This window comes from Sylvia atricapilla, chromosome 13 (assembly GCF_009819655.1).
Source record: "Sylvia atricapilla isolate bSylAtr1 chromosome 13, bSylAtr1.pri, whole genome shotgun sequence".
Classification (NCBI taxonomy): Eukaryota; Metazoa; Chordata; class Aves; order Passeriformes; family Sylviidae; genus Sylvia; species Sylvia atricapilla.
Genome location: NC_089152.1, coordinates 16,423,029 through 16,450,242, shown reverse-complemented (window position 1 = coordinate 16,450,242; position 27,214 = coordinate 16,423,029). Strand labels below are relative to the sequence as shown.

Below are 27,214 nucleotides of genomic sequence, written 5' to 3'. Positions count from 1 at the left end.
TCCCATTGATGTGTGCCGTCATGAGCATGAGTCAGTGAGGACTACTCTGCTTTGATACCTTTTACTGTAACATCTTTCCCAGAACTTGATCACAGATTGATAGATCAGAATATGAATAGTGATACTACATTCTTAGATTGTCCTAATTTATGGAAGGTGCTAAAAGCAAAGCATCAAAGTGTCTTTACATTGCTATATGTGATATAGTTGCACTCCATAATGCATTAACTATAGCATGAAAAAGGTTTACTGGATTACTTGGCCTGTTGTTGTTTTTTTGTGTGCAGATTCAACTCTGTGTTTCTACTAGTGCTTGGTCCAGCAGCTTTTCTCTTGATACTGTAGGAAGCTATGGATGTGTCAGGTGTTCAGCTAATACCATGGACTATCTGGTAAGATCTTTTTCAGTGATTTGTGAAACTCTCTTTGGGTCTTTTGCTTTGACTTCTTTTCTACAATTGTGTAGTATTCGGCTGTTTGAAAACACAGTGATGAACGTGCGTAGTGGAGATGATTGCTCACAATTGTTTGCAAGTGTTTAGATCTGCACTCCTTGTTCAATACTATATTTCCACAACTGAGCTGAGTAAAGAGAGTGGAGAGTTGTGTTTTCATGTACTCTTTAACTGTTTTCTGATGAAAACGGTCATTTTAAGTTATGATTTACTCTAGAGGCATTTTCTCCACAAAAGCTATGGCTGCAAAATGCAGCTGCTAAGCCTGTCAATTTACTCTTGTGTTAGTTGTGTTGCACAGTCTGCTGATTTTACTGGATGTTTGGTGCTTTTACTTCAGGCAGAACCAGTGGACAGAGCAGGAATGTTGTATGTTAGGTTTTGTAATCACACTGTTACTGGCTTTTCTCGTTTTTCCATCCTGACTTCACTTCTTAGCTTGTTGTTGATTATTTGCTCAAATTCTCTTTTTTCAACAGGTTGGAGTTAGCATCAGAATGAGCAGTTTCAACCTTACCAGGATAGTTACCTTCACTCCATTCTACACAATAGCAAACAAATCTTCTCTGGAACTTGAAGTTGGAGAAATTGGTCCTAATGGTTCTCTTCCAACTAATAGATGGAATTACGTCTCAGCTTCAGAGGTAGTATTTCATGTTTTTTTCCTTTTGATATCCTTATAGACAAACAACTGGTGTTTAGGTGCACTTAAGGGAAGAGCGGTTCTCTTATGGAAGCTGTCTCTTCTGGGGACATGACATGGATATTTCACATCCCAAGGGAACTTGAACAGTACAGGTTGCATATGCTGACACATTCATCAAGTCCTTCAGTTTAGGTAACTTAGTAGATGTAGATGTGTTCATCAGGAGATACTTGGGTAAGAACTAAGCCATGTGAAATACACAAACCTGTTTGTTTTACTGCTGGGTTACCATATTGAACATAATGAAGTGTTAAAGTCATGTGTATTTCTTGTCTTTCAGTGTCTTCCATTTTGGCCTGAAAACTCATCTGGTGAACTTTGTGTAAGAGTAGTTGGCTATGAAAGCTCATCCAAACCATTCCTGTTTAAAGCCCAGGATAATGGTACTCTGCTGAAACTGGAAGAATTGGTGAGACTGACTTTGTGTAGTCTGTTGTTAATTCTCCATTTTAACCCTATGGTAGCTTGACTCAATGAAATCATCAAGATCAAAACCTTGTGCCCTAAGTTATGAGTACACTGCACTTCATTCAGTTCTGTTGCATAAAAAAAATTATGAATCAAGTTTACAGTGTTAATGTTTGCATAGGTGTGTAGTCAAGTTGGTTTACTTGTGATGAGCTTACAGGAAACTGAACAGCTCTATTGCTATTAAGTTACAATGGTAGACTGCACCTCTGACATCTTGGGCTTTTGCAGAGGGTATGTCTTGGGTGCCTTCAGCTTGTTTAAATAGGTAACAAAAATTCTGTTTTAGGATTTCTTCATAAGCTATTGCATGTTGGAGACACACGGTTCATGGTTAAATTAATTTGACTCAAATTAAGAATATTGTAATTTCAGAATTCACCCTAGCCTAGCATTAGGGAAAGTGTTTACAAAGGTACCATGTTCAGTAAAATCTTTGGATATAATGCTTATCATAGTTTTGACTTGAATTAATGGATAGAACAAATGCTGGGCTTTGTCTAATTCCTCTCAGAATGGGGGCTTGCTGGTAGATGTGAATGTCTCGGAGCATTCCACTGTGATCAGCTTCACGGATTACCACGAGGGAGCTGCCCCAGCTCTGATAGTTAACCACACCCCATGGGACTCTCTCAGATACAAACAGAGGTATGTGAAAGAAACAACTCACCATTGGTTATTTAACCAGGGGTCATCCTGGTTAAACATCACCAAGTATCACGTGGGTGTCACCAAGGTGGACCTACAGCTGGACTGGTCTGGGGTGAATGGCTCAGGCCCTTCGTGCCTCACTGCTGGAGGGGTGCAGTGTTCAGTACTGGGGTTTGCTTGCACCACTTCCATCAGTGCTTTTAACCAGCGAATGCTGTTGTTTCTCCCTTTCTTTAAACCTGCAGTGGATTACAAGAGGAAATGGAGTTGAAACCAAGGCAAGTGTGCCTCTTTGCCTGGACAGATCCAACCAAACCGAGAATATTGACTTGGGGCTATGCTCAAAGGTTTGGTGAACATGACCTACTTAAGGTAAATTTTGTAAGGGGAGAGGTAAATGCTGAACCAATTTAGGACTATTTAAAAATTAAAACTATAGGGAGAAAGCTTCCTCAGTAACTTTGCATCTGTCTCATCCTGTAGGAGACCTATAGCTACTGTCAAGAAACAAGATTTTGGATGTTTCAATTAAATAAAGTCCAGTGTTTCTGTCTTTAATTAGCTGCCTACTTGCACCTTACACTAGAATGAATTCTTTAGAAATGGCTTGGTTTTTCTATTGAGTAGCACAGAGTTAACAAAACAGAAAAATATTAGATGCTAAAAGAAGGGACAGGAAAGCAAACTTGAGTTTCAGGTGTACTGAAAATGGTTTTAATTTCACACACCTGAACTCATACAGAACCAGTTGCAGTGTGCTTTACTGCGTAAGCACTTCCTTGGGTCAAATTTTTCACATTTAAAATTGGTTTTAGTTTAAAACAAATTTCCTTATCATATAATTATGGTTAAATTGATGATTCTTTGGGGTTTTTGAGAAAAGGGCTTTAATTATCTCAGTTTGGCCTTACAAATAAAAAAATAAGGACTATCTGCTTTTGAAGAACAGAGATCTCAGTAAAGTTGTCTGGTTTTGCTGTTTCATGGTATATGATTTATTGCCTTCTTCTGCCATTACTAAGATTCTAAGCCTTTTGCTGCTCTGAAAGCTTTTGTTTCCTAATGATTTCCAATACTATTCTAAACCACAAATATTGCTGGAATGTTTAGTTCATAAAAGGGGAAAAAATATCCCAATCTCCAACTTCTTTACGGTGTTAGAGTGCAAGGTGCAACCAAGTGAAACTGAGCAAACAGGAAAAATACTGAATTCTGGTTTGTATTTGCCTGTAAACTTGCTTATAAACATAGAACAACATCAGGGATTTACTCATGTAATATGCTTTTTTTCCCCCTGGTACAGGATGACTGTGGCCAGTTCGCTTACAATGCCAATATTCAGATTCACTGGGTGTCTTTCCTGGATGGGCGCCAGCGAGTGCTGCTTTTCACAGATGATGTGGCCTTGGTTTCTAAAGCACGACAAGCAGAGGAGCTGGAGCAACCTGATCAGGAAATTAACTTGTCAATCCACAGTCTTGGACTTTCTCTAGTTAACAATGAAAATAAAAAAGAAATCTCTTACATAGGAATTACCAGGTACTGCACATGGAAGTGTAAATATTCCTTTGCATAATCAAAATTTGGCAGCATATTTTAATTCTAGCAATAGATTTGAAAAGGATATGTTTCAAGTTAAATTAAGTGAAAAATTTTTTGTTAAAACTCTGTTTTGCATTTACTCCTGCTGTGGAATTAGAACCAATAGTATTTAACTGCCTCCTTTTTTAGCTTATATTAAAAAAAGACACTATAGGGTTTTTTGAGCCTGAGAATTTAGAAAAATATATTTTATATGATTTGCAGGCATAAGAAAGGTGTAAGTACTCTAAAATTATTGACTTGGTTATTTGTCTTGCAGTTCTGATGTTGTTTGGGAACGGAAACCAAGGCAAAAGTGGAAACCATTTAATCAAAAGCAAATAAACCTATTAGAACAAGCATATCAAAAGTATCTCTCCAAGAGTGCTTTCCAAGGTCCTGGTTGGCATAAACTGGACAGCAATACTGAGGTTTGTATTGAGCTTCAATGTTTAAATGCTTGGAGAACAAGTGCAACAGTTAAAACACGTTGGTGGTTTGCTAAGTTGGGACAAATGCTGTGCGAAGAGAAACAGAAAAAAGAGGCAAGATTTTCATTTAAATAGTTACAAATTTTTCACACTATAATGTTTCTGTCCTGTGGTGATAACTGAGGCAGTACTGAGGTACTATCCAGGCTTGTATTACAAAGCAAGAATTTCAAAGGATTTTTCTTTTGTGTGGTAGAAAAGATTTCTTGTGTCTGCATGTTAGTTGTGAACCTACATTTGCAGTATATACCCTAAATTCTTGGCAGAAATTTTGGTTTTAGCTTCTAAAAAAGTGCACTTCCCATTACTTGATATGGTAAAGGAGTCTGCAGTGTTCAAAGACTTGAAACTAATCCACTTACCTGAGCTTGTTCAGACATTAATTATACATATCTGTATTCCATGCATAAAGAGTGTATTCAAATGGCTAAGTCAAATACAACCATTTTATAGTACCATAGTCTGGCTTGTTTCCTATATCATCTTTTCATTTGAAAAACATGTATATACCCTCAGCTCTTTGAATACTTGAGTTTTGACCATTGCAGTAGTGCATTTATAGTACATGGTATCAAGTCTTTTATCTGTAGGTCTTACATTTCACTCTCAATAAAGGAGACCTTTATGCTTCTGCTTCTTGTAACTTCAGAGTTTCAGGATCAGGGGAAAAATGTCAGTAAGGAAAGTAATCAGTTGCATATAAATACCTTTAATTATGCCAGTGTAATACCTAACTCATGAAGAAATAGCTACTTAGATGACACAGAGGTTCCTGCTTGGGACAACTAAAGCTGCAATGTAGTGTCCTTGTCGGACTAACTGGTGGTTCTCACTACTTTCCATGCAGTTAATTAGATGGAGAAATTCAGTAGCCTTGTGATCTGACCATAAGGAAAAACACAGGGTTTATTTGCTAGTCTGTTAACTAGTAATGTACCATTTTGTTGTTGCCCAAATTAAGGTGTATCTTAGCTCTGCTTTCCTGTATTTGCAGGTGAATTTTAGTAAGTCTCCCATGGAAATGCGTCTCCCCGTCAGGTGCAGCATCCGCCGGAACTTCCTGTCGGGAATTCAGGTTGAGTTCAAGCAGTCACCTCACCAAAGGAGCTTACGGGCTCAGCTCTACTGGCTGCAGGTACCAGCCTTCCTCTGCTTTCAAAACTAAACAGACACGTGAAGGCTTGCATTTTATTCATTTATGTGAAGAAGTATCTCCAGATCTTACACATGTGGTGCTTTGCTTGCTACATCAGAGTAGCAGGGGTGCTCTGATGGAAAAGTAGTGCAGAACTCTTATCCCAGGATTTTACAAGTAGTCTGCAAAGAATTCCACAAAACTGTGCGCTAATGTAAAGCAGAATGCTATGATGGAGAGTTTATTTCTAAAGAGCTTTGTTTCGGTGTTTTGAAACAGACCTCAACCTTTTTCAAAATTTCCTGTTGTTTTTACACAGGAGTGTAACATTATTTTACAGAGTATATCTAGGGGTCTAGAGCCCTTTAGTACAAAAACTGACTGTCTAATGGGGAGTGGAGAACACACATTTAAATATGCTAAGAGGTATGCAGTAATGTACCTACATGTAATATTAACACTGAATTGCTGTATAACTTGCAGCAGATCAGCATAATCCAGTCAGTGGACTGTGTTAGTGTTGCTAAATTTAGTTAGTGTTAGCGTTGGTAAATTTGCCAGTAGAGCACTTTAGCAGGTACTAGTGAGAAGTGTTCAGTGCTAGAGGGAAATAATGTTGAGTCATCACTGTTGCCATCTTCATCTCCATTTGCTGCCCTTCACTGAAGAGCCTGGTGCTTTTTCTAACCAGTTGGTGGGGAAGTTTGTTCTTTCCTTTTATCTTTCATTTTGTTTTTGCTTTTGCCTGAAGGTGGTTTTCACTATACATCAGCTAGCCATCAGCTGCACACCTTGTAGATTAATCTTGGTGGTTGTGAACCTCTCTAAGCATCCCTTGTGCAGCACTTGCAACCATCTGACCTTTTATAACTGAATGAGCAACATTCCACAATGATATCAGAGTAATCCTTTTGCTCTTTCCTCCTTCCACCTAAATAAGTAGGACACTCCTCTTGAACACAATTTATAAACAAGTTACTCAAGCCTTCTAAAATGGGAACTGTGTTTGATTATCATGTCACTAAAATATTCCTGTAATTATACACAAATTTTTAGGTTGATAATCAATTACCAGGATCGATGTTTCCTGTTGTGTTTCACCCTGTGGCCCCTCCCAAGTCGATTGCTTTGGATTCAGGTAAGAGAAAGCCTGTAGTAATATCAGATTTATTCAGCCTTGAAAGCAGGAGCTTGACAATTTAACTGTTTTTTTCTCTTTAGAACCAAAACCCTTCATTGACATCAGCATCATCACTAGATTCAATGAATACAGCCAAGTCCTGCAATTCAAGTGAGTGTATTGTAATTTGTTTTTAGAGATGTAATATATTTCAGAAGGGAACTTGTTCTAAAGTTTATTCTCCTATCCAAACCACTCTTGACTTCAGACTGAGTTTTCAAATATCTCCAGTAAAAAAATACTGTTCAAAAAGGAACCTACTCTTTAGGAAAATAAAAACTGACCACGTGAAGGGACTGTTACACAAATTCTTTAGTCATCAGAATTATTTCCTTCCTGTACTACAGTATCAGAGTTGTGTGTCTGTTTGCTGTGCAGTGCTGGCCAGTGAGCACATCAAACTATAAACTGACAGTTGATATTGTGGATTGTAAATCTTAGTATGTGGCATTGCATAGCAAGACTTCACTTGTGTATGCTAAGCTATGTAATATTTAGGTTAAATTTATACAAGTATACACTTTTTCCGCCATTTTAGGTACTTCATGGTTCTTATCCAGGAAATGGCACTGAAAATTGATCAAGGATTTTTAGGAGCACTTAGTGAACTTTTCACTCCATCCACAGACCCAGAAGATGAAAGACAAAGGGTAATGTATGACAGAAACAGACTTTTGCTGGAGTGGGACCATAAGTGATTGAGGAATTTAAGTGAATATGAGTATAATACAAAATGGAAAAATCACCCAGAAATTTTGTGTTTGTTATGGGTTGCTTGGGGGTGTTTTTGCTATCCCTGGATTCATTAGTCCACTCACATTTAACTAGTTAGTTAACTGAATTTAACTATGATTATTTTTTCTACTGTTTATTTATATATATATATAAACATATCTAGATAGAATATGATTAGTTGTATTACATATATGGATGAGATTAACTTCCTTTTTTTTTTAACATTGAAACCAGTCTAAATTAATTCAGCAAGATGTGGATGCACTTAACACCGAGCTAATGGAGTCTTCCCTGACAGACCTGTCAATGCTCAGCTTCTTTGAACATTTTCATATTTCTCCAATTAAGGTATGCAATAAAGAGATTATTGAGAGGGTAATGAAATATCCAATTAATTCATTACAGTAAATACATCCCTGGTGGGGATTTTACATTCTCTGGAATTTAATACTTTGTTGGAAAACTCCCTCTGTTGCCCATGAGTACGAACAGATCTTTAAGCATAACGAAGTGGGAAGAATCAATGGGTATAATAATGCTGAAAGCCAGATAAAAGATTGGATAAAGTAATGTATCATAAATTGTATTAAAATACCCTTTCATGGGATTATCTTCATGTCTCTCTTGGAGCAGTTAGATTTTTTTCTTTGGAGCAAGAGAAGAAAAATCATCAGTAGATGAAATTATAGCTTTCTCAACTTCCATCACTGATTTGTTTACATGTGCACCACATGACCTCTCTGCTCTGGTTTGGCTTTTCTTTGGTCTTAATTTGTCTTGTTTTACTAATTCTGCCTTGACAGTTGCATTTGAGTTTGTCTCTGGCTTCTGGTGGAGAAGCATCAGATAAGGGGGAGCAGATGATAGCCATCCATTCTCTGAATTTGCTGTTGAAAAGTATCGGAGCCACTCTAACAGATGTGGACGATCTTATTTTCAAGTAAGCAAATAAAATTGGTTGGGGTTGTTTGTTTGGGTTTTTTTGTTTAATACTTTGAGTAAAGCTGCTGTACACTTAATAATTGGATCCATGGTGAACCTTGCTGACTGAATGTAATATAAGTTTATACAGCCTTAGGGGAAAGGGAGGAATGGAGGGAAGATGGGGCTTGGGATCCTTTTTGAGGCAATAGCCTTCAGGGCTGTCTGAAGGAAAGCAGAGAAGTATTTGAATGAGGAAAGGTGTCTTTAACTAATGTATGATTACTTGCCTTTCAGACTTGCTTTCTTTGAAATCAAATACCAGTTCTACAAGAGAGATCAACTGAGGATGAGAGTTATTAGACATTACAGTGAACAAGTAAGCTTATTTAGCCAAGCCTTTGTGTAATATTTTGATTATATGTCTTAAAGAAGATTTTATTTTTCTTCACCCAATACTTAGTTGGGCACTCTAATACCTTACTTGGGTAGTGAATTAAAAATGAGCCACGCTTAGGTTCTGACATGTGTGACAACAGCTCATGACACTGCTTTTGTTGTTTGCCTCTTTTCTTCCCTCTCATCGTTTAGTTCCTGAAACAGATGTATGTCCTTGTACTTGGATTAGATGTTCTTGGAAATCCCTTTGGTTTGATCAGAGGTTTGTCTGAGGGAGTTGAAGCTTTCTTCTATGAGCCATTTCAGGTATGAGTTCCTGATTCTTTACCTGTGTTTTTATAAAAGGCTGATTGAATGTACTTGTAGGGTTATAGGTTGTTGTCACTGTACTCCACACCCCGAACAGGCAGGCAGCAGTAATTTTTTAATCTGAATTTCAAAGAAATATTCTATTTAGATGGCCTTACTTGCATCAATGTAAAGGGATTGCTAGCTTTTCTTGAAACAGATGCATCATTGTGTAGTTTTCTGCTGTTCCTAATGAATTTTATTTTTAGGGTGCTGTTCAAGGACCTGAAGAATTTGCTGAAGGCTTTGTAATTGGTGTTAGAAGTCTTCTTGGGCACACAGTGGGTATGTGTCTTAATGTTCTTTTTTCCTGAGTTCCTAAATTATTTTTCCAGTGACTATTTAAGGTTGTCATACTGTTGCCAGTGTTTGTGATGCAGATCCTTCACCCACAATTTACCTGAAACCATCTAAATACCTGTTTGTAGACTGAGCAACCAATGTGAGAAACATTCCATATATAACTAAATTAATTACTTACTCTGGATAAATAAGAAACATAATTTTAATGGTCCTAAAATATCTGGAGAAGCTTGAGAAATGTTCTGTTACAATTAGCTTAGATTTTTATTTAGCTGTGTCTTGACAGTGATTAGAGAAAACACTATTTCATGCATTATGCTATGTAACATGTAGATATTAGAAGTGTTCCCTATTGCTCTATGTGTGGATATCAAAGCAGACTCTGGAGTCTCCTCATGGACAATGTGTGGCTCTGTGTGAATTCATCATATCTAAACTGAATATGCAGAGAAATGGCTATGAACTTGCTGGCTTCCTGTGTGTTGTCTGCTCTTAAGCTGTGAAAGCACAGTGACTTTTGTTCTCTGCCCTGTTCCCTCAGGTGGGGCAGCAGGGATGGTGTCCAGGATCACTGGAACTGTTGGCAAAGGCTTGGCTGCCATTACTTTGGATGAAGAATTTCAGCAGAAAAGGAGAGAGGAAATGGGTCGGCAGCCAAAAGACTTTGGGGAGAGCCTGGCCAAAGGAGGAAAAGGCCTCTTACGGGTATGGGTTTGGAGTGTTTGATGTGCCAACTTGCTTGAAAATCGCCTGCAAGAAAGTGTGGTACCTTTTTTGGTTGGTTAATTAACTAAAGACAGGAGATAAACAGGCAGTGGGTTTAGGACACTCAGTGTAGTGCGTCAGCTGTAGTGTTTGAGCTCATGTTTCTGGCCGACCTGAGGAACTGAAGTTAGCATCTTGAACAGGAAATAACACCAATTTCTCCTGTGAATTGTATAAATAAATAAATAGTTACTCATGTTCAACAAATGTTAGGTAATTAAGGTAACTGGGCCCTTATTTGACCTTGCGGTCAGTTTTGTCATTCAAGTCCTTCCCTCAGTTACAGTTTTCTTAAAAATATGAAGTAAGAGAAAAAGCAAAAAACCCCAGGCAAACAGTGTTTCTGATACTGAACTTTACATTATAAAGTATTAAAAGAAGGTTGTGAGACAACAAGCTGTTCAGTTGGACTGACAGCATTCCAGCTTCTCATTGGGAACTTCATTATCTTTGTTTCAGGGTGTTGTTGGAGGTGTGACAGGCATCATCACTAAACCAGTAGAAGGTAAGCACAAAGGCTCCACTGCACTGCTTAAGTGGGCTCCCAATACTTTACAATTTGGTTTGTAATGTTAAGAAATTCCAGTCCAAGTATGGTGATGCTAAGACATAGCGAGATTTTTCTATTTCTTATTCAAATGTGAATTTACACGATGATTTCCTCAAATATCTTGTTATTTGCTTTACCGCTTTTAAAACCTTTGTATGAGCTAAGAAGAGGTTGTCTCTGATATATTTTGGTAGGCCTGCTTTAGTACCCAATTTATTGTCTGAAGCCAGAATAAAGATAGTAAAAATAATAAAGTAAATATCACTAGCTGAAAAAGATAAAATGTCTCTTATTAACCTTCAAGTGGCAGTGATTGAAATGCTGGGGGTCAATTGTAACTGTGTGGTGTTTTATAGCTTTTGAGAGGTACTTTGATATGTAGTCCTTGTCTCCTGGGAGGGTGACCACACCTGCTTTCTGAACACTCCTTTGGTTCTTCCATAGTTATTTATCACCAGAACCATGTCATTTTGTGATAGAAATAGTTAACGTCTGTTATACTTGTGCATCTTAGTGTCTTCAGAGTATTTTGTTATTACTGTCAACCTGTAAAAAACTCAGCTCTTGGCTTATAGTCCAGATTGAAAGTGTGAGAAGGAGAATCTTGATAAAACCTCAGTCCTGGGCCCTTCAGAGGCTGGTAAGGTGTTAAAGGAACAGTGATGTGTGAGCAGAGCAGGCAACAGTGGGAGACCTTCCACAGACAGTTCTTTGTGCAACAGGACTCTATGCAATCAATGACTGTAGGCAGTTTCTGATACAAAACAGTTCCCCTGTAGCACTAATGGTTTAATTCTGTGGCTAAGTAGATCATGAAAGCATTTATTGTTCTGTTTCTATTCTTTTAAAGGGGCTAAAAAAGAAGGTGCAGCTGGATTCTTTAAAGGAATTGGAAAGGGGCTTGTAGGAGTGGTAGCGCGCCCCACAGGAGGCATTGTAGACATGGCAAGCAGTACCTTCCAGGGGATTCAAAGGTAACTGTGCAGGTTTTGAAATACTCCCCCTGTGTTAGACAGCAGGTGGTAAAGTGCTCCAGTAGTGCCACGCAATTATTTGTTAAATACAAAAAGCAGAATGATACGTGAGCTTGAGAAACGTCCAGTAGCGAATGTATTTTAACAAATGTATTTTATGATGATGAAGAAATCACTGCTTTGGAGAACATGTTGCAGTGTTGTAGTCCAGGTAGACAATAACTAACCTGTTTTTTTATTTTGCTCCTTCCCCTGAGGAGAAATGTCAGTTAAATTTGCTGTGAAAAACAGACCATTGAAATTTTCAGAGTAGAACTTCCTAGCCTGAAATTTGGTTAGCAGTGCACATCAGGGGCTCCTTGTGTTTTAATGGAACCTTTGGATAGTGTGTTATTAACTTGAGAACCCTTAGTAAATTATCTACATTTAGGAATAAACTTCTCCAGCTTATTCTGTAGTTGTTTAATTGGCTAGTGCAACTTTTAATTTATTATTAGCAGTGTGTCTGTACTATTTACATCTGCAGATACCCATGGTGTGTAAATGGGATGTGTGGCAAGTGAAGGGGTGACTTCTTAAAGACGTACTGGTGCAACTCAGGATTGTATTAAGCTTACCAGAATAATGTTGCACTGTGGCAGGGTGGCAGAATCAACTGAAGAGGTGTCAAATCTCCGTCCCCCACGCCTCATCCGTGAAGATGGCATCATCCGGCCCTACAACAGGGTGGAAGCTGAGGGGTATGATTTGTTTGAGGTATGTTCTACATTGTAAACACAGGTAAAATTCTCTAACTTGCAGGGCTCCATAAGGGATTAGGTTGCAATCAATCTGTAGCAGTCATTATCTGAAATAAAAATTGGCCCCAGCTTATTTGATAAAGCAAGCCTGGAGAGCAGGGAAGGCCCAGTGCTTTGAGTAAGCTGAATGCAAAATGGAAACTGCAGCGTTGCTGTTATATGGTCTTCTCCATTTTAATGTTCTCTAGTCACTTCTCATGCTCTGGAAGGAGGTAGTAGGATTAAGAATTAATAGGATTAATATTTAAATATATATAAAAAAATCCCATTGTGATAGTTCCAAAGTTTTGTCTTTATAACAAATCTGAGGTTGGTTTACAGACTAAGCAACTTTTTAAAAAGATTAATAGACTCTGAAATGTTTGGTTGTATCAGCAGTTAAAAAAACTGCATGAATTTTCAAAATACCACTGTTTGGTTTTTCCTTATGTTGTTCATAATAGCAATCTGTCATAGCTACAGGCACTGTGTGGACATTTAGCCTGCTTTCTCATGTGGATGTGCCTGACATATGGAAGATGAACAACATGAGTTTTCAAGTTCTTGATAATCTGAATCTCGTTAATTTGTATTTCAGGCTTTGTGTTCTTATTACTTAACTTTAAATGCTTATTCTGTTGCTAAGAAGTTAAAGTAAATTAACTGTCTACATTAACATTTTAAGACCAAAACTTGGATATTTGCTTTTACGGGGTCTTTTAATCCTTATTCGCCGTTCTATTTCTAACATTTCTTTTCTTTCTCCTTCTCTCCTGGCATGCAGCAGGAACTGGAATAATGGAGTAAACATTTTCCATATTTCTTGTCTGTTTTTGTCACGGTTTTTTATCTGCCTTAAGTATTTAGATGAAGGGCATGATTGCATTTACCATGTGCTCTCCCCTTCTTCCCTCTTTCCTACGTAGCAGTTGAATAAAACGGTGTTTCATGTTGTCCAGGCTCAGAAAACCAACTGCAATAACCATCTTCAGTAAGATTAGATGGGAGAGGCAGGGAGGGTTTTCCTGTATATTTATTTTTCTGAGGATGCTTAGCTCCTTATGAATGGCAACAACAGAAGGCACGTGGACAAAAGAATTGTGGTAGGTTAGATCCTGAGTTCATTTATTTATTGGTGCTCTCCTAGAAGTAGGGCTGTGGACAGAGGGGAAGAGCAACACCTTGAGCAAAATTTGAAATAGTGATAGTGATGGAATTTATTTCTGGGAAAATGCTTGTAATTTCATGACCTAGAAGCACTGTTTTCATAGAAATGCTGAGAAAACCTTGACTTGTGTTTTCTGTCCTATGTTTTAGGCCTATCAGCAGCTCATCTGCTGACCCACTATGCCTTCAGGTCACTGCTACTGGTTCTTGATGAGCTTTGCTCAGTTAAAGCAGACGGCCAGCTTAGTTGACTCTGGGTTTTATTCACAGAATTTTCAGAGGCTTTGCTCTTCAACATAAAAAAATCAGTGTAAATTTTCAGCTGTTAACAGGAGCTTACACAGACACATATAAAAATAAGTATATATCTATTTCTATACTAAGCTATGCCATAAATTTCATTACTAATACAATATCTTAGAAATTAGCAAGCTAAGCTTAACAAGCTATTGTCAGAGCAAATTTTTACCTATCACATGGGAAAAAAATGTTGAACAGAAGCCTCTTTGCTGGTAATGCCTTTTAGAATGTAATGGTCAATTTAAAATTATTCAAGAAAACATTTAGTGAGTTTTTTTAGAGGATTAAATGAAATTGTGATAGACAAAGCAGGTCAAATTTTTTCTATTTTTTCTTCTTGATTTTTTTTTAAACTATGTTTTTAATATCTAGCAAAAAGGAAAAGGTGGCACAATCAACACAGAAAATTTGATACTATGGAGTTCCTCCACATCTAGTATTGTATTTTTCTTAAAGGTGTAGATTGGAACTGGATACAAACCTCTGTGCAGTTGACTAAATGCAGTTTGTTTCTTTGAAGAAGTCACTTAATGGAATGCAGGAGAGGTTTAATGAACTGTTCTTGGGTTTTGTGCTAGAGGTCAGTGTTGGGGAGGCTTTGTTTTCTAATATAAGTTAGCAAGCAATGTAAAGGAAGACAGGACAGTGTCTTTACATGGAATTGGATATTTAATGAAGAAGATGAGTCAAAGTCAGTTCTGTGTGCATTTACAAATTTAGTTACAGTAAGTCCAAGTCCTGATTATTTTTGGATCCAGTTTTGATCCTATGTTACAAGTAGTTTATCCAGAACCCACACCTTCTCATCTACTTTGAGTACCCTTAATGCACGTGTCCCTTGAAAATAAACAGAGGCTCACAGAGTGGAAACCTTGTAAGGTTACCTTAATGAACAGATGCCTCAATACTATCCAGTGATGGGATGGAAAAACGTTTTACTTAATTACTTCTGTGTGAAATATAGGCATTAGAGCTTGTCTTAGAGGAGCAGACATGTAGATTTTAGAAGAAAAGGTACTTTTTTCCACAGGAAAGTGGGTGCAAACTGGGGGCCACAGCCAGGTGGAGATCAGTTCAGTTGTGTAGACTTGTTCCTGCAGTTGCTGGTCCCAGAAGAGCTGGGTCTGTGTTTGGGCTGTGTAGGATGTGCTCAGCAGTTCACAGCCTGGGCACTCAGCTCTGCCCTGCTGCAGCCTGTACCTCAGCTCACCAGGAGAACACCATGTGTGCTGTGAGACATAAGAGCACAGCAGAGCTGGAGAACAAAGCACAAATAGGGCAGCTCTAGGAGAATTGGAAGGAATCCCTTCTCAGGAGTTTGAATCAGGGTGTGAGGAGTGTTGGAGGTGAGGTTTGCTGGAGCAGGTGGTGGGAGCCTGTGCTTGCAGGGGCTGTGCCCAGCCAGGGGCTGCTGCTCCCCCAGCTCCTCAGGGCTGCCGTGATGTCACTCATACATTATTCAATGCCTGTGGCATTACTTTGTTTCATTTCCCAGTTAAAGCATGGAGCTTTATAAAGAATGCAGAACACCTCATGAATAATTGAGTCAGGGTGGTGAGACAGTGTTGTGTGGCAGAGCATAGACTGTGCTGGAAACTGCAGATTCTATTTCTGCTTCACTCACTGTTCTGCTGTGTAAATTTGCATTGGTTCTTTCATTTCCATGTAAAATAAGAATGAGTTAACTTCTTCAAAGTGCTCTAGTATGCTTATAAAAATAACAGCTTTTATAAAGATGTCTAAATTTGAAGAGTGTGCAGATCATGGAGTAATTTACATCAAGTGCAACCCCCTTTTTACATAATGCCACCACCATTGTGCTGGCATCTATCAGGTGTATTGAGAATAGCTCTGAGAAATACTGCATCTTTTAGGCACAGGCCTCAGTGGGAACTCTTACTTTGGTAGCATATTGCATGTAAAATCTAAAAATACTATTGGGATTGTTTCTGAAGTTGTGAGAAACAGGCTTTCTCTCCGAAGCTTTGAGTTTGAATAGAGAAACATGCTTATGAATAAATCTGTTTAAATATGTGGCATGTCTAATTTCTTCATATTCAACAAAAGGATTCAGAATATGGATTGCAGCCTTTGAATTACAGTCTTCACATGGTGGATTTTCTATTTCTTCAATTTTTTACTTGTTTTTGAAGCAGTAGGTTTATACCTAAGGTTCAGGTATAAAATGTGAGTTCATATTTTCATTTTAGTCTTATGCTGCCTTGTTTCTTCTAATGTTTTGAAGAGACTTTGAGATAAGCAGTCTTTCTGGCATCTTTGTTTCCTTTCATGTACATTGTACAGTTTCAGAAATTTTTAAGATGGTCAGAAAGGGATATTTTTTTATAGAAGATGTTGGTTGACCCTGTGGATCTGGTTGCTGAAAATGCTGGATTAAAATGTATTTCAAAACATAACATCACTAGGGAACAAGTCCAGGAAAACACTATGCTGTTGATTTCAGCTCTTGAATATTCATCCACTTTTCGAGATTAAAGGATTTTTTGGAGTCAGTTGTGATGTATGATGATGCTTTAAGATATTTGTTGAACTTTTGAATATATGAAAATAAAATGCAAATATAAATAAATGTCAAACCTTCTTTTAATTGATTCTTATGTAAGCTGATCTTTCAATTTTGGTTACTTAAACTGCATAGAGTTAAACCTGATAATCACAGACAGACAATTGTGGAGTCAAGTGCAGCCTCTGTTGTCATCTCATTGGTTTTATGGTTCCATCTAAGGAAATAAAAAACAAATGGCTATTTACAAGAAACAACTAAAAACATATTGAATTTTTAGTCCTTCCTCTTTAGGTTATTGTTACTGGCTTATCAGAAACTTGAGGAATGAGAACTTGAGGAGTTTACTGTTATAGAGGCTGAATTCCACAGGAACAGCTGTAAACTGAAAGTCATCTGTCTTTGCTCTGAAGAATATCAAACCAATTTTGGGGCACCATTTGCTAAAGGTCAATCTGAAGTGTGTGCATTCTGCATCCAGGCATTCTTCCTTGTGGTTCCCCATGGTTCTGCACAGGAGCTGCCCATTTGCCCTTAAAACAAATTGTATCATAAAAAAGGTGCTGGCATTGGCCTGGAGGCTACAAAGCTAATATACATTGACTTCATACTTACATAATTGTATTGCTAATTTTTGCTAATTAAACACTATTTATAAGTGTCTTTTTTAAAGACTTACTGCATATTAGGAAAACCAGTAGTTGACACTGATTGATTCTCATACCCACTTTGAGGCTGGGTTCCCACTGGTAGCATATTATTAATTTCCTACTTTTATCTTTTTTCTGCATGATGTTTCGATGTGCATTCCTTTCCACAAATATGTTCAGGTATCACCCTGTGAGTCTTGCTGCCTTTTATCCAGTGTTATTTGCAGCTTGACTGTGAGCCTGGCTTCTGTGCTGCTCTGTGTTTTTGATGGAATGCTGTAATCCTGGTGACATGCTCTAGGAAACGTTATACTTTAGTCCAAGAATATGTACAGAATGGGAAATCTGAAAAAAACCCTCATGAATAATTGCCCAGAAAATCTTAGGAGAACTTCAGTACTTAATTTCAAACCTTTTTCTGTATTTGTAGGTTGTCACTTGATTGTAGTTGTCTAATCAAAACACGATGAGTAATTTAATCTGCACTTTCATACACCTTTGTATTTTGGGTATTGAATACTCATATCTGCTCAGTGCTCCACAAGCCTGATCTTGAGGTCCACTGAGAATTTGTATCTTGAGAGTTTTTCTGAGGGTCTGAGTCATGTACCTTATAAAAATACATGACCTTTGCAGGGTTTTCACTCTTGAATGAGGCCTGCAGCATGGGGTGTAGCAGTATGAACACTATTAAACAATTACTAGCACAGGAAGGAAATCAAAGCTGAAGAAATACTCTGATACAGCAGTGTCAGTGTTCTACCTTGGAGTGGAACAGATCTGACTTCTCAGTGACTCAGCTGCAGGACTGAGCACTGTGAGAACCTGCTTTAAAGAACTAACAATGAGGGAACTTTTTAGAAGGCTTTTGAATTCAAGACACCAGTTTGATTTTTTTTTTGTGGTGTGTTTTTTTTTTCTTCCTTTTTTTTTTTAATTTGTTTTGTTTTGTGGGGTTTGTTTGTTTGTTTTGGTACAACCCCAGAATTGTTTTCTGTTTCTGTTTCAGAAGTTGCACATTAGAAAGTTGGAAAAAGAGGTGTATCGATACCACTGTGCAATTCCAAGGGGCAGAAGAGCAAACCTTATTGTTACCAACAGGTATTAAATTCTCAGTGCTTTCTAAGGGCTTGACATGATTTCAGCTTGGGGATTAGACATCTGGCTAGGTCTAAACTGATTGTTATTCACTGCCTATCTATTTTCCTTCTCTATTTCCTTCTTGATTTTTTAATATTTTATTTTGTTTCCTTAGTGGAAAACGTAATTTAGTTGTGGTGTAAGTGCTGGATACTAGTTTGGGAAGACAGTTTACTCTGAGTTCAGTGACCCTTTCATCATAGTGGAGGGAAATACTTGGATTTTTTCTCTTTGTTTTTGATTTTTCAAATTAAGTTGTTACAAGTGTTTGCAGTCAAGCTAACAGTTTGATAATACGTGTTTATAATCTTGTTAATGAAAGAATATTCTAAATGAAGTCTTAAGTCTTTGTACCAACATGAAAATTATTATTTAACTCATCTGACAAGTTTTAAAATTCAAGATGTTGGCATTCCTGAGTCAAAACTTTCTAAATATGTTTAAATCGTGAAAAGGATTATGATCTCTACATTGCACAGGTCACCAGTTTGCACCTTGCCTGAATGGATGAGAGGGGCTCATCCATAATGAGACCATGGGGACTTCCCAGTGTGTTTTTTAAATAATGACCAGCACACCTCAGAATTCTGGCTGCAGATGGACAAGATTTCCAGGCACTGACAAAGGCCATCAATGATAATTGGGCAGTTGAGTTGTTTGCAGCCTTGGAGAAATGTGCCCTTCTCTCCTGATCCCAGTTCTTGGCCTGCCCATACTGGGTGATGTCTTAGATCATCCAGGTCTTTTAAAGGCCAAGTGATTGTCTCAGAATGTATTAAGGAAATAAGGGTCCCACTGTGACTGAGGGGTTACTTTTAATCCACATAAAAAACCCTAAACAAATGCTTTCATATTGTTTAGTTTTTCTAGCGAAGTTCTAATCCCAGGGAAAAATTGAGTATGATTTTTTTTCTTGAACAGGAGAGTGATATATGTGAAAGAAGTGGAAATCTTAGGCCATTTAACAACAGAGTGGGATTACTTATTTGAAGACTTCACACGCTATCCCTCCTATGAAGGAAATATTTTAAAAATCACTGTTTTGGTAAGAAGAACATGTAAATTTTCTTCTGTTTAATACTCACTAGAGATTCATAGACACTTTTAACTTATTTATGGTTCTGACTGCTAACTAAGGGACTATGTGACAGGATTTACTGAAAGTTTCTTGGAAGTATGACAGTTGGGTTGGACAGAGACCATGTTGAAGTCTAACCTGAAGTTGGCATTCAAGCCATTTAAGTATTAGATTCTGCATTCTTGTTTTATGAGTCATCTGAAGCACATTTTTGTTCCCCTCTGCAGCAGGATCAAAAGATGTTCCAAAGAAGGGACAGTACAGGTCATGAATGTGTAAAGACAGTTCAGCTTTGGGACGAAGCTACAGCAAGGGTATATTCTTTTTTCTTTTTTTAAAATTTTAATCTTCTTTTCTTATGACATTGTTGAATGTCAGTTGTTGAAACTCACTGTGTAAAAAAGATTATAATGTTCAGAGACTTGTTAGTGAGTAGGCTGCTGTGCCTGGGGACCATTTACCATAGTTTTGTGTTGAAAAATGTGTGTTACCAAGAGTATGATGACACCAGAGTGTTCAAGAGAGTTTATGCAATAATAATTTAATGTTGAAACTACGTAGTTTTAGAGTTTGTATGTTAAAGCTCATTAAAGGAAAATAATTAGAATATTTAAATTAATAGGTTGTATTACATTCCTTATAGTCTGTAGGATTCCAGGTAGCTCCTCATTTTTCCAAGATCACCTAAGGCAGGACAAGTGGACCTTGGATGAAAAGGCCTATTTAGATTCCTCCCTCCTCCCTCCCCACTATTCTACCATTTATCTCTAAATGTTCCTGTTGATGCTGGGGAGGCTGCAGTATTTTGTGAGCTTTTGTTCTGTAGATGCTTGGATCTTGCAGGTAACTTACCTGAGGTGATCTAGCAATTTGGATAAATTCCAGAGTACTTCAAGAATAGAAAAATTTTCCTAGGAAACCATGTGTGTTACTGTAGTGTTGTATAAGATGATGAGAGAGGTGTTCTCCCTGATAGCGAATGTGAAATCAATTGGATCCACAGTGTCATGGAAGCATGCTTGAAATTGTAGCTGCAGTAAATGGCAAGTCAGCAGATGGAATCAGAATCAGGGCCAAATTGCTGCTATTAAATTGATTGAGCCTCCTGAAAGAATAGGTTAGACTGGGAAAGGAAAAAAATTGCTATAATTTTGAGGCATTTTATATACTGGGAGAGTCTGTCTTGGTTCTTTACTGTGTCTTGTGTAAAAATGTTCCTTCAGCTTTCTCTTACAGCATGTCGTCCAAATCACACTTGGAATTAAGTAATTTAAATCATTTTAGTTTGTATCTTAGTGGCACGGCCAAAGCTGGAGCATTGCACAAAACACACAGATCACACTAGAAGAATACTTCCTTGTGTTTTATTACCTTTTTTTGGTATTATTTCCTAACTGCACTTCCCTTTGCTAATGTTTATGCTGTAATCTGTACATTACAAATCGATTTTTCTCTCACTACCCATTTACCTTTTGTGGACTTCTGTTTCTGGTCAGCAGTTGAGTGTTGTGCATGTGAATCAGGAGCCAAGTAGCCAACTTACATCAGCCTCTGTGTGTTTACATGTTTGTTGAATTAGCTGTGTTTTAGTAACATCTAATGGAAGAAAAGTGCTACCTGCCTTAATTGTTTTTTTGCTTTCACTGTGTTTTACAGAGGGTTTGTTGTGCCATTCAGGAAGCCCAGACAACACGAAGACAAGAGAAGCTGGTGAAGAGAGCTTCCTCACAGCTGAGGAAACCTTAAATGCTCTCTTGATAATGACAGGATTTGTCATGTTTGACGTTTGGTATGCAATTTTCTCCCTAAAATTGATTAGGAGCAACATGGAAACATTGGGCAAAAAGTAAAGATGGAATATCTGCGGTCTTCTTTCAAAGTTAACTGCCATTAACACTTAAGTTTTAGAAGTTATGCATTGAAAACAATGGATTTCTAAAACACGCATTTCCATTTGAAAATTACAGTTTTTGATAAAATGTTTTCCCACTCTGAAATTTTATTTTCTGCCTTCTTTAATGTCAGAGATTCTAAAATGAAGTGGTTATCTTATTTGCACTCAAAGGTTATGGTTTACAGACTGGTGGCAATAGTAATTGTGGTTCTGGTGTTTTCCCAGATGAAGTACTTCTGTTTGTGATTGAAACAAATGACAAACTCTATTTTAGACAACATTCTCCTTAAATTACTGTACACAATTTAGCTAGTATAATTTAATCTCTGAGTGTTTAGTATTAGAAAATAGTGCATTGAAGCAATGTAAGAATGAGTATATATGAAAGAAATAGGGTATATTATAGAAATTGTCTGGAAATGTTTACTTTGGAATGTTGTCACATTGTAAATGAAAATCTGCACTTTAAAAATGGAAAATATTATTCACCTGTCAAGTGCCTGTTTATGGTTTTGGTTATGTCACTGTAGCCTAAAGAATTCTCCAGGAGGAGCAGCACACTGGGTTTAGCATTCTGTGACAAAACCTGAAATCCTAAGAAATTAGCTCTCCATATTTCAGAGTGTAGTTACTCCACTGGAAGAATGCCATCTCATTAAGGTAAAACTCACTTCTGATGCAGTGTTTCTGTTGCAGTTTCTCTTCCTGAAGGCTGTTAGCATTCAGTTTACCCCAACATTTAAACACCAAGTGTGTGTCTGGTGTGAGTAACCCCATGAACTTCCTTGAGACAAGTTCCATTAACACAAGGCACATCCGTAGGTGACTGAGTCAAGGACTAGGTGAGCAAACAGATTTGAGTTCAGTGATCAGTGAACTGGGGGCCTTTGCTCTCAGACTTGGGATATCATTTAAGAAAATCAGGGTCCTTGTGAAAACTGTTCAAAATTTGACCTTTCCAATTTCCTTTTCGGGCAAAGAAAAATTTCTATTTCTTACTTCTATTTTGTGGTAGATAATAGCTGTAGATACAAACTTGATGAACTAAAATGACAGTATTTTTCTACAGATCCATACAGTGCACCAGGCCTGGATTTTTAAACTCTACACTTAAGGGCTGGTGCATTGTATAAAGAAACTTTTAACCTGTACCTCTGAGCTCACCAAAGTTAGGAAGCTTAAGACATTTGAAAGTAAGCTGCCAAACACAGAACTTGCAGAGAGTATTGCACACATTATTTTATTGTTGTACGCACATGGCTATTAATCCACTCTGCTACATGGGAAAAAATGTGGTACAGCCTTAAATTCTGTGCTATCACCTCTTTTCTAGAAAGCTCTGCCTGAGCAATGAATAAATTACCTGTCCAGGTTCTATGTATATCAAGTTCATGTTTTAAAAAAAGAAATAAATTTTTATATGCAAGTATTTGTACTTTGATTTAAAATTTTGTTGCTTCTCAAGTGCAATATGTGCTGTTGGTTTGCCACATGTCGCTGTATGAAGACAATTGGAGTATGAAGGTACTGCAGAAAAGATTTCTACAGCTACAGTTTTTCATCTTATTTTCTGACATTTAGTTGTGTGTGTACTGCTTCTTAATTCATATTTGAAAATAGATGTCACTTTAGTCTACTTGGTGTGTGTTCAGACAGTATCATGTGCCTCTTTCTAGGTGAGTTGGAGCTTTAAACATTTCTGTAGACACCTTTCTGCCTCCAGTCCTCTGCTTGATTCCCTTATAAACATCCTCATGTGTTGGTAAATTTTCTGGCTTGAACTGTAAAGAATAGGTATTTTATTTTCTCACTTTATATATGATTAGGTTCAATGAAGAAACTTCCTATTTAAAATAGTCTGAAGAAGCAGTAGTTTTTATTTTGAAATGCACATCTTTGCAGTTTGGGTTGCCAGCTGAATTTGAACTGGTAGATGACCTCCAGCTGGAGGATGAATGACCTCCTTTACCACTTGGACCAGGAGGACATGAGAGAGGAATTCCATTTCTTGCTTAAATGAAGATGGATGTTTGGGGTGAATAGGTTTCCAGTGCTTGTCCTGGCCTTGCCTTTAGTATTCCATTCCACTTTACTATGGCTCCTTCTGTCTTTGCTTTGTTTTTAGAGTGCCCTTTGGCATAGCTGCCTCCTCTGCAGCTGCAAATGCTCTTGACTCTGCCTGGGCTTTGCTCTCTTAACTTTGGAAACTTGCTTCTCCTGTTGCCTGCCAGTTCTTTTCCTTAAGCTGATGCATTTTCTGGAAGTGCTGGCTGAGGAAGTTAAGGAACAAGGAGAGTCTCTTGTCTAGTCCCTATCTGTGTGCCCAGCATGAGAACAACTGCAGAATTACATCCTGTTAGTATGGTCTGTTGGGGGAAGAGGGTAACAGTATGTTTTCAGACAATCTTGAGTGAGGAATTTTAACCAGGTGCTGTGATGCAAGTGAAAAGCTTTTTCAAAGATTTTGGTGGGATTTTTGTTTGTTTGTGGGGTTTGTTTCTTTGTTTTGTTGTTGTTGAATGTTTTGCATTTTGTTTCATTTTTTAAAGTATCTGGCAAGAAAATGTTTCTCCATACCTTGAAGATTTTATGCCTCTGTGGAGCTGTTGAGTTTTTCAGTGTTACTGAGCTCACCAGATTGCCAAGCTGTTGACATCTTCCTAACCTTTTCCTTTCAGTGAGCACCCAGAAGCTTTTTGCTGTCTCAAGGGCCGTTTTTTACTGAATATTAAGACAGTAAAATTAGTGTTAATTAGAACTCCAAGCATTTAGGTCACGTCTGGGTCCTTGCTTTGCTTCAGTTACTCCTTTGCTTTCTGTCTCATTGTAGGTTTCTCCAGCTCTTTAAAAGCTTTTTTTTCACAAGGTGTGGATGAATGTTTAGTCCTTGTGAGTGTTTCTTAGCCTCTTGCTCCAAGTGTAGCCTCCTGAAACCCTTCTGAATCGTGCTCAGTCCTTTGTGCCATGCCCTCCATGCCCTGGCATGCTCAGTTGTCCCCTAGGTAAAGAACAGTACAGCTTTCCTCGGTGTAGATCTATGACCTAGTAACCATTTTTAAAAAGACTCTAGCAGAAAAATGATAATACGAGTCAAACTGTTTCATTGAAAAAGACATTAATATGCTTGTGCTTACATTTTTAATTCTTTAAAAAAAGAGAGAAGGATGTGAGAACTTTCGGAGTAGATAATGACTATATGTGCTTCTTCACAGGGTAGTGCTATCAATTCCACTGAACTGTGAGCTTTAAGGAGCATTTCACTTTGATAATTTTCCTTGAGTTTCTGCCCAGTCTGGAAGCAAGTAATATTAACTGTTCAAGGGGATTTTAGGCTTTCTTTCAATGAGAATTTTATTGGATTTTATTGTGTCTTTTTCCTCTCAAAAGTGACCCTATATTCATTGACTACTACCAGTCATTCTCTACAGAATTACAATAAGCCAACCACTTACAAGTACTTATGTGGAATTTTAAAGAAACAAGCAGCATCAGACCATTCTTAAAACTCCTCAGATTGTGGAATATCATTGCAGATCTTTGCAGCCTGAGTCCTGGGCAGCACTCTCTGCCTGACTGTGCCTGGGCTATGCAGGCTCAGGGGATCCCTGCTGAGCTGGGATTCTGTCACCACAGGAAACCTAAAATAGCCCCTCTACCCCCAACACCAAAGAAAATTACCCAGGAGATGAAGTTATGTGTTTCCAGTGATAAAGTATATGCATCAAGAGAACTTCATACCTCTCACCATCACATTTAACCATTTTCTCAAATTTTGCAGTCTGGAGGATTGTTTGGTCTTTATAGGCACAGAATAGAGAGCAGTTTAGTAGTAAGAGAATAAATAGTTTCAAAGGGGGTAAATTGTGAAGTTGAAGGAGGGGATAAGTAATTCAGTTAACAATCAAGTACCAATGTTCTTACTTCACTGCTGGCAGTAAATAAGCTTTTGTTGTGGTGCAGTAACACAGAGGTTACAGTAGGTATATCCTAACTTGGGCTATGCTTGGCAACAAGGATTATTTGTATAAAGGTGCCTTGGGTCACTCAGAAGATTTAAAAATAAAAAATATTTATTTTAAAAAGTGTCAACTGACTTGTGAAGCCTTTTGAAACTAGCTAACATGTTTGAAACAAATAATTATTTCAACAGGTTGTACAGTCTCATTTAGTCAAACCTGAGTGTGAAGACTGAATTTGGAATAGATGCCACACTGACCAGAGAAGTTTTAACATAAGAAACAAGCAGAGGGATTTGAGAATCAACACATGCAACTGCAAGTTTCACTGGAAAAATCAAAGCTTTGTTATTCAGCTTTGTTTACAAGCTATTAAGCTTGTTTGTTAAGATTTCCTGGACAAAGGTATGCTTCGGAGGGAGAGGGCAGTTCCCAGTTTAACCTGTCATGCCACAGGGCAGGAGAAGGACAGATTGAAGTTGGGGGGAAAGTTGTTTTACAACTAGATGTCTAATAAAATTTTCCTCCAGTTATATGAATACTTTTTTAGTTTACTAATGATCCTAATGCAATTCCATCCCTTGGATTATGGATCTTAATTGCACAATCACTGAGTAACAGTGAGGCAAATACACAGATCTCCAGACTTCAGCATTTGTTATCTCTGTGTTGCAATTTGCTTCTGTTTTGGATTTTTCTAGATATTTGTCATCAACTAAGGTGGTAGCTTAATCTAGTTACCTCAGTGGTCTGAGGGAGAAAAGCGGAAATGTGAAAGGAGAAATAACTCTTAAAAGGAGAAAACTGACCTGTTGAAAGGAACATGTGAATTTAAAACTTGATTCAGTTCACTGTATCCTCACCCTTCCTGTAAGTCAACAAGTAAACCTCTAGTTTTGACAACACTTTATATTATATACTATGAAATGAGATTGTTAATTGTTTATCGTGATCTGGTTTTTAGACTGCATGGAGGCCAGGGGAACAAGGGAGATGGGAGGAACCCCATAATATTGACATGGTAGGTTGGGAATGAAGGAAGGTGGAAGCAGGATAGTGATAAATCCATAAAATGGCTAGGTCTTTAGAGGTAAAACCAAATCATTAAAAAGTTAATTTCGTATCCCACAAATTCCTTTTTCATCCGTAATTGGGAAAACATCTCGTTGTCCAGACCAACAGCAGTACTTGAAAACAGTAACTGTGTTAGATTTTCAAAAGGAAAAGAAATTTTCCCTTGGATTTCATTCAGAGAGGTAGAGCCATTCACAGGTACTTTACTGGAGCCAGCAGATGGAGCACTGAAAATGCACTTTATTGCTCAAATGACAGCACTCAAATTCCAGTGCTGTGTGTATCCACATTGTTTGTAGACTCTGCTGTTTATCAGAGGCAAGTACAGTAAAGATGTTCAAGTCTGCAAAATGCTTGTTCAGAACAAATGGCTTGGAAAGTAGAGAAGCAGTTTGTGTGCTAAATAATGGAGTGAGTTTCCAGGGATTTGAAACCTCTCCCCATCAGGTGTGATATACATTCCTCTCACATACAGTAAAAACTTTACAGGTAAATCACTGAGCTGTGTAGATCTGGTCTCTGCACTGATAAATGTGGCCCTGAGTCTGTCCTTGGCTTAGCTGATGTATGAAGACTGGATTGTGCTTATAAAGCTTCCTCTTGTGTTTGTCATCTTCACCTCTGGCTGTTGGAAAAGAAACTTGCTGTTGACTTTCCACCGTCTATGACATTGCACTGTGGTGCTCATAAGCAATCCAAAAAGACTTCTGCAACTGATCCCTTAGAATTGTTGCAGGTTAATTGTCAGTAAAAGCAGCACAAAGGGATATAATTGATTAACAAGAAAATGCAGGTTTAGTATAATGAGAAACTTGCAACAGTTGAACAGCTAACTTTGTAGGACCTTCTCCACACTTTGAGTGCATCAACCTTGAGTGACTGATGCTGATAAACATCAAGAGGAGATATTCTCTAAGCTAATGTGGAATTAAAAAAATAAAACAGCATATTACTTACATCAACTTTGAGTTAATTGCAAAGATGCTTTCA

At 37.8% G+C, this 27,214-nt stretch overlaps 1 protein-coding gene across 2 annotated transcripts in view; it reads left to right on the top strand.

Moving 5' to 3' along the window:
- The window catches only part of VPS13C (vacuolar protein sorting 13 homolog C), a 74,040-nt gene extending 51,417 nt beyond the window's left edge, over positions 1–22,623 (top strand). For both annotated transcript variants that reach the window (XM_066328588.1, XM_066328587.1), the window contains 24 exons: positions 288–392; positions 935–1,099; positions 1,442–1,570; positions 2,144–2,277; positions 2,526–2,652; positions 3,584–3,819; positions 4,142–4,292; positions 5,347–5,487; positions 6,544–6,625; positions 6,709–6,778; positions 7,206–7,317; positions 7,637–7,750; positions 8,206–8,342; positions 8,621–8,702; positions 8,915–9,028; positions 9,280–9,355; positions 9,915–10,078; positions 10,598–10,643; positions 11,539–11,662; positions 12,304–12,418; positions 18,092–18,183; positions 19,144–19,267; positions 19,528–19,614; positions 20,957–22,623. In XM_066328588.1, the coding sequence (XP_066184685.1) occupies positions 288–392; positions 935–1,099; positions 1,442–1,570; positions 2,144–2,277; positions 2,526–2,652; positions 3,584–3,819; positions 4,142–4,292; positions 5,347–5,487; positions 6,544–6,625; positions 6,709–6,778; positions 7,206–7,317; positions 7,637–7,750; positions 8,206–8,342; positions 8,621–8,702; positions 8,915–9,028; positions 9,280–9,355; positions 9,915–10,078; positions 10,598–10,643; positions 11,539–11,662; positions 12,304–12,418; positions 18,092–18,183; positions 19,144–19,267; positions 19,528–19,614; positions 20,957–21,046 (2,817 nt within the window). In that variant the 3' untranslated portion in view covers positions 21,047–22,623. The remainder of the gene's footprint in view (positions 1–287; positions 393–934; positions 1,100–1,441; positions 1,571–2,143; positions 2,278–2,525; positions 2,653–3,583; positions 3,820–4,141; positions 4,293–5,346; positions 5,488–6,543; positions 6,626–6,708; positions 6,779–7,205; positions 7,318–7,636; positions 7,751–8,205; positions 8,343–8,620; positions 8,703–8,914; positions 9,029–9,279; positions 9,356–9,914; positions 10,079–10,597; positions 10,644–11,538; positions 11,663–12,303; positions 12,419–18,091; positions 18,184–19,143; positions 19,268–19,527; positions 19,615–20,956) is intronic.
- Positions 22,624–27,214: the final 4,591 nt, after the last annotated feature.